Here is a 7837-nt window from a genome sequence, read left to right on the forward strand (position 1 = left end):
GCTGAACTGTTTATAGATTAGGATATATACAGTTATAGTGGATATATATGTATCTTTAAGATATGCATAGATATATGAAGAGAGATATAGCTATTACAGTACAGATTAAAGCAACATCTGGTTGCCAGAAGAACGATAGAAAAAAACTATTTTGGGTACACTATGGGGAAGTTTGCATCTGTGCATTCCCACCACGTACGGCCTCCAGCACTGAGCATGCACTTTTTTGAGAAGCTTAGAAGGCTGAAGCAAGTTTAGAGCTCCCTGTAACTGCCTTTGGCACAGCACATGTAGTCCAGATTTAATTTTGGCAGTCTGTGTATCTTTTAATGAAAGCCTTGGAGCAAGATCAAGGTGAAAGAATTAATTGTTTCACCTGTATCTGAACATAGAACTGTAATTTGCTGTCATAGTGCTGCACAACTAGTAACTTTTGTGTTTTATAACGCTGCAAGATAAAGGATGTTTTATGAGTATACAGAAACAGTTATTCAGCCATTCTCCCTCACATCTGTGACAGCAGTAACTCTTCATACCAGCTGCAAAGCTGTCTGCAGTTTCATTTCTCTAATACATTTTCAATATGAACTTTCGATACAATCTAAGTATACCACCAATAATAAAATCTTACTTACTTTTGGTATAAATTATGCTATAATTTTTTAAAATTATTTTTCAGAATTGTCCAGCTTTTTACCATGAGTGCTGATAATATGATTCCAGATATTCATATAACTTCAGCGGTAGTTCACTCATTCAAATGCAATGGTGAAATGCACCTGAGAACCTAATGTATCCCACATAAAAGGTTGAAATATATGAAAAAAAAACCAAAAAAATAATTTATGTTTCACTAATAGTCAGGTTCATAACTGTTTCAAACAGGACTGCAAACACTTCATGGCAGCCTGTTACAGGAATGTATTAGGAGACACACCTCGGCTTGAGTAAGTTGTCATTGAAATGGATCGAGCAATGAAAAGTGGCAGAGGCAAACAACACAGCAAGTTGAAATAACTTGTCAATGATAAATTAGTGGCAGAGGCAAGGCCATACTCAAGGCCTCTGTGGCCTCACTTTTGCCCTTATTTCTTGATCACTTTGCTCCACCCCGTACATGTGAATTTTGGCCCTAGCCATGCAGTATTTCCTTCCAGTGGACAAACAACATTTGGTTCACTTCCAGCAACAAACTTTCTTATACTTTAATCAAGGAGTTTATTAGAGCATGAAGGAAAATCGGTCATGACTTCAGTCCCTGTACTGCTGGAATTAACAAGCTGGTTGTTGCCAGCACTAAACTTGGAAGTGCTAATGGTAATTAAAATCTATTTCCAACTACATCTGACAGTTTTAAGGTGGAGAAGTACTTGTTACCTGTGAATTTCCAGACTGTATATTTAAAAAAACAAACAAACAAAAAGTGCCATTTTCTTCAGGAACATGTCAGCTGTGGGAAATAAATATTTATTAATGAAATATTAATGCTGTATGATATATCATTTGTTCTTCTTTAGTGAGTTTATGGCCAAGTGTGTCTTCCAAAGTCTTTGAGTAAGAGAAACTTGAAACTAGAATTTACAAGCATTGCTATTTTTGTTAATTTTCTAGTTGTTGTTTTTATAACTGAAAGATATGGCAAAATAGTCCTAATATTGAACCTGAAATAACCTACCAGTATCTTTACTATCAGTCATCTGACCATTGAGTCAACCTTCCTTCAGATGCATTTGGGTAAAACATCTTAAGTTAACAAAGCACTCTTAACCCCTAGCTCAAATTGGACTGTGCTCAAAAAGGTAATCTTAATTATTCAACATATTCACATTATATAGTGTGGAAAATAAAGGAAGGATAATAATACTTTGTTTTCCACTTCATTTTCTAAGCCTGCTTCCTGGCTAATTCAATCTATTGAATCAGTGGGAGGGACATGAGATAGATTAAAAAAATGTTGACTGCCAGGTCACCAGGGGATTAGAATTAATGTTCTTTTGCACAGAATTGAAGCATATGGGCCACAGAGTGCATCTCTCCTTGGAAAATTACTGTCAAAATAGTACCATTTCTATTAACACAGCTGCTGACTTGTGAAGCAGAAATCAGATATTACATGAGTTAACCTTCAAATAGCAGTTTTAGAGTGGCTGCTCACTAATACTCTCTTGCTACACCAACAATATTGCCTATTAAACAGCTTACAACTCCAGAAGTGCTACTGTAGGATGTAACTTCCTATAGACCCCCCTATGAAAACATGAAGGAACAAAATTATGTTAATCCAGCCTGACTATTGCTATCAGTATCCCATTTTCCTCCTGTAAAAAGGGAAAGCACACTTGATACAAATAATGTAGGTTTCACAGTACGGGCTTACTGCGCAGTTTACCTGCATTTTAGCTGATTTCCAGCTGCTTTCTTCATAAATTAACTAGATACAGACATTTTCTTTTGATATTTCTTCCACGGATGTTGTAGCTTGCTCCCCCAGCATTTCCCACAAAAAATACTGAGGATCTCATCTGTCATTTTTTTACATGCAAACTATGAAATGTTTTATCAGAAGAGAATGTTACAGACTCCAATTTAAGCTCTAAGAGTAAGAAGAGGCTGAAGCCAATGCTTTATCTACACATCATGTGAGAGTTTCTCCAATAAGCAGCCTCTTGTTTCTCCAGAAGCCCATGGCTGCCTGCTTCAGCATGTGTCAGAAAGGAGATTCATGAGGAATTCTGCTGAAACAATCCTATTATTAACTTAAACCATTAAAAAAGAACAGATTTTGGTCTTTGTATGTACTGGACAATGTCCAGTGAAAGAGACACCTAACAGGCATTACAAATACATGGCTTGCATGCATTATTGCATGCATCTATTAAGGGCCTTACAGAAAAGTAATTTTAAAAACAAACAACAATGGTACTTCACCAAGAGTAAACATAACTTTCTGATACTTTTACTAATACAAAATGTAGCTCTCTGACCTCATTCATCACGCATAATGCCTGAGGTAAGGCTCCAACACAAATAGTGTGACCAGTGTAGATTGTTGTAATGAAGGACACCAGGATATTGGTGAAATGGGCACATTCAATATAGTCAGAATCAGTTGGTTCTTAATTTGGTCTGTTGTAACACAAGATCCCTGTTGCACGTGCTTTTACTTTCCATGTGCATTAAAATACATGTGATTTTAGAATCACTAAAGATTCGAGGGCTGAATTCATGAAATATTTAAGAAACCCGTTTTGCAGAGGGCAGATCTGAAAAATCAGGTTTTCAAAGGTGTTTGGACTGGGACTTTTCTTTTTGCCTGTGTATGTGCAGGCAAATGTTTAGATTTGTGCATATAGTGCACATAAATACATCCTTGAGTATCAGGGACAGGGCAGTCACCTAATAAGGACCGTGTACATAGTTGTTGTGTCAGAGATGACAATTCAACATGTTAATCCTAAAACGTAATGATCCATTTACTATTATATTTTTGTTTACCTTGTTATTTGAGTAATTGTATTTATGAATGTTACAGCAAATAATTGTTAAACCCCGAAGCTTTGACTAAATTCACCTGTGAATCCAGCTGTGAGCTTTTGGACTATGGATTAAGCTCTAAAAAGCAAGGCAAAAATGTTATTTGTCTTCAGATTTATTTTCTTCTTTTCACTTCACCTTTCACATCTTACACTTGGCACTTCGGGGCTGGTTTCACTGCAATGTGAAAAATCTGTGCAAATAAAGCACATTTTATTTGACACTTCAACATAAAAAAAAACACAACAGCATTACAATTTTGCAACCCATGGTAGGGAATGAAAGGTAGCATTCTGACACCTAATTACCAGAAGATAAATGGACACAAAATTATTAAACAAAATAATTTGAACATCACCAAAAGTAATTAATGTTCCATAGGAAATTAAATTGGTAAATTTTAAGGGCAGTATAAGTAATCACCATTACTTGTTAATGAATTATAACTTGTTCTGCACTTGGCTACAATGTTTTTTATTCAATGCTTTTTATCAGTGAATCAAGTTTTTTAATTCCATTTAACTATCCAAAGTGATTTGCAAGATCTAAACTCTTAAATATCTCCCCTGTTCATCTCTTTCAGCTAAAATCTCTCATTCAGTTTTTATGAGTCACTGAATTATTTCTAAATCCCAAATACATTTGGGTGACTAGCTTGCTTACAAAACAACTGTAAAAAGAGGGACTCATACCAGCTTGTTAAATTGATGACTGTAAATCTAAGTTTGTATAAAAGCCTTTTTATCAATTATTTATGCACAAGTTTTTCAAATCATTGCTAAAGGGCTGGTATTGACCTGCAAAGGGAAGGCACTCTTCAGTCCCTATTGCTATAGAACTTGCCCTCTGAAGGCCTCTAAATGATTTAGCTATTAATTGAGAATGTATTTGTCATAAGGAAATAACTTCTTATGCAAAAAACAACATTACATTTCTGTCATGAACTCAGGAACTTCAAACACCATTGTTTTTTTGAAAGGTTTTTGAAGCTGGAAATGCCTTTTGGCTTTCATTTGGTTTCTTTGCCAGCAGGAGGGAAAAAATAGGGGAGTGAAAAGGTGTGGATGCAGCGTAATTAGGTGTGCTAAAGAGATAGCGAACATTGCTTTGGGGGAAGAAAACATTGTTTGCAACAGAAAACTGTGTAACAGGTAAGAGAAAAGCAGTTGCAAGAGAAAATGGGCTATCACCAGCATATTGGCATGGGGCAAATAGAGATAATCAGCACAGAGAGCCTCTTCAGTCTTCTGGTGAAACACTAACAGGCCATGTCAAACTCTACCTTGAAAAATAGAATCTCTTGGGACGCTTTCTCTTCACACACTCATAGGATATAAAAAAATGTTTTGGTGATGAATACAAAACTAAACAATATGTGAATGTGCCTGGAGCTACCAGTAGAACCTCTTGTAGAAGATGTAGAAAAGCTGTTGCTAAAAGTCTTTCTGCCTTCATCCTGGGCAAAGCCAGGGCAAAGAAATCAGTGCCACATCTGTAAGACCTGTCCAGAAAACCAAGAGTTTGTCAAAAGAATGTGTTGCCTCATCTGATTTCTGGGAAGTACAGAGGCTGACAGAATCTTCACAATATGAAGGTGAATGTGAGTGAGACCAGTGGGAGAAAACAGAATGCCTTCCCAGCTGGGGAGCAGGACCACCCCACAGGACTGTGCAGGGAAATCATCCTTCCTCCTAAGACAACATCAGAACGGCTGAACTGGGCCCGAGAGGTGCAAGGACACCTCACACCTCCTAACACACCCTTTGGCTCTGGGCCACTGGGGCTCAGGTACTTCCTCTCTTTTAATGCAACTACCTCAGTGCAGCCAAGAAGTAAAGGGAAACATTCACAGAACAAAGAGCTGTAATCCAGCCCCATGAGGTAGAACTAACACCAGGAAAGAAATCCCTTAATGTAAGGAAGCAAGGGAGCCACTGCAGCACTGGGGTAGAGGGCTGCCTTGCGAGACCACAGGATTCAGAGGGGCAGCACAGCAAGCATGAGTCTGAGAGGCAAACCTGCTTGACCACATCTGACCAACCCTGGGAATCCCACCAAACCGTGGAATTTATTGTGCCTTGAAGCTCTGCTCTATGTCACACACTAAGGGTTTCACTTTCCTGTAGTTAGGTAGGTTTTAACTAAATGCTGAAGCAAATATCAAAATTCTTAAATTTGGCATACGGCTACTCAAACTCAAGATTTTATTAACAAATACATCACCGGTTTCCACCTCTGTCAAGGGCTGTGTACACCAGACCTTTCGTGGGGTGTTCTCAAGGAGGGTATCGACTCCAAAATGGCTCTGAACTCCTCTATCTACCACCTGCCACTCAATTCCTCATCTTACCATGTCTCATCTGGGAATAAATACCTCCTTTTGACAGGCTGTAGAGCTTATTTTAAAACTTTTCTTTTCTTCTGGCAACTGCTCCACTTCCTCAACTCCTTTCACTTCCTTTTTCATTTAATAGCAGAACTACTGAGAAACTACATTTCCAATTTCTTTTTGGTATAAACTCTAGTGCTTTTGGGACACAGGTGCCATTCTAGCTGTACTCTGACTCTTTGCATTTGCTACTGTTAAAAAAAGTCCCCAATAATTACCCATTAACTGAAGTTTAAAGCAGTGGTCTTTTTTAGATCATGGCAGCAAGGAACATGTTCTTCTTGCATTGTATGTCTCTGTGATCCAAGACAGGAATTTGGAAAAATTTTCTTCCACAGCAGAAAGGAATTTATCTATTTCCAAGAGAAATAAATCCGTGCAAAAACTCAGAGCACTGAAAAGGTAAAAAGAAGTATCTGAGCAAGTGGGCACATCTCAATTCTGAAAGAAATAAAAAGTTTCTAGGAGTTGATGACTTGTATGAAATAACCATTTTTTTCCTACTTGATGGAAGACAAGGTACAGCCCACAAACACGGTATAGCTACAATGTTACTGTGAAAAGAAAAAATAAATCCCAGAGTACATCTTAAATGATTGCCTTACATTTATTCATTAGCTTAACCCTTGCAGAGCACCCCACGCACCTACTGGAGTGTACAAGACTGCCAAACTCCAGCATTCCTTTATACTTTTCTGTATTTTTCTAGGCAGAGGCCACAGACCTCAACAAGTCAGGGACAAAGTATAGGAACAATGAGAAAAGGGTGTCAGGAAGTAAGAAGATAGGGGTTGCTCCACACCAGGGCACAAGTGGGAGCCGAGGGTGACCCTGTCACAGGCCAGACCCTCACTGATGAGGGTGTGGTCACACTATGGCAGGAGATGGCAGGCAGAGATCAGTCCTGGTCCACCAGAGCCCTAAATGTGACAAGCAAACTGGTCCAAGATCCTTTCAGGGAGTTCCATCAGGAGAGAGGGCTCTCAACAGTTTAAAGGTTCACATGAGTGACTGGCACTGTCAGAACCTGCAGACACTGCTCAGGATAATTAAGGTCCATCAGTGACCTCACAGCCCTGAAAAAGGACCATTCACATACAACATACATTAGACTGGTAGTATAAAAAGCCTTGCTAAATACAGTAATTCTGTTACTGGATTTTGGCCCATTTATTACTGTTGCTTCAGTGTTTTTGCAACTTGTGCTTCTTTTTGATAATGTGAAATAATCTGAACAATTATGAGGCTATTAATACACAGGAAAAGCAAACCTGCCAGCCATATAAGTACAAAAGTGTTGTATCCTTTGAACTCCAAGAAGTAGGCAGGGGTGAGCCACAGGCCTTGTCCAAGAAACCACAAGAAGAGAAGCAGGACACCACGACGCCAGGACATCTTAATACTAGGCATTATCAGGGGCAAAAGGCAGAGATACCAGACAAAGTACTGGGATGTGCATACTTTGTTAAAACTCACAAAAATAGCAGTGTGTAAGAAACAAGTGAAGGCAAGGTCTCTGTAAAATGCTACAGACACAACCAGCAGCAGAAGCAGCTGGGGCAGGAAAGCTGCGAGCCCAAGGGCAAAACTCCATTTACTCTCTGCAGTTAAGTACAACATGTAGAAATAGGGAGAGAAGTTATGACGGATATCTCTCCTGGTCAGGTGGTAGAGGTAGGCATGCTCCAAAAACTCCCAGCATCTTTATGAAAAGCTGCCAGAGGTGCCTTACAAATGTAAACTTTGCTTTTTCGCCATGCCCCCTACCCAGGCCCCCTTCCCCAGCACTCCGTCTGCTCTGCAGGTGGAGAGCTATGGGCAGCGCATAGGTCAGCGGGTATATTTTCATGTGCACCGCCAGCCCGTAGCAGGCCGCGGCCTTCCCCACCCTGCCCGCCTCCAGCACGTACAGGG

General features: G+C 39.3%; 1 protein-coding gene across 1 annotated transcript; it reads right to left on the reverse strand.

Moving 5' to 3' along the window:
* Positions 1–7096: 7096 nt before the first annotated feature.
* On the reverse strand, positions 7097–7832 carry PIGM (phosphatidylinositol glycan anchor biosynthesis, class M; the record flags this gene model as incomplete). The annotated part of the gene is given in 2 exon segments (XM_010004623.1): positions 7097–7621; positions 7623–7832. Coding segments are annotated over 2 exon segments (735 nt in total), but the record flags the coding sequence as incomplete, so codon positions are not given.
* Between the last annotated feature and the right edge of the window lie 5 nt (positions 7833–7837).

This window comes from Chaetura pelagica, unplaced genomic scaffold (assembly GCF_000747805.2).
Source record: "Chaetura pelagica isolate M959 unplaced genomic scaffold, ChaPel_1.0 scaffold278, whole genome shotgun sequence".
In the NCBI taxonomy this organism is placed as follows: domain Eukaryota; kingdom Metazoa; phylum Chordata; class Aves; order Apodiformes; family Apodidae; genus Chaetura; species Chaetura pelagica.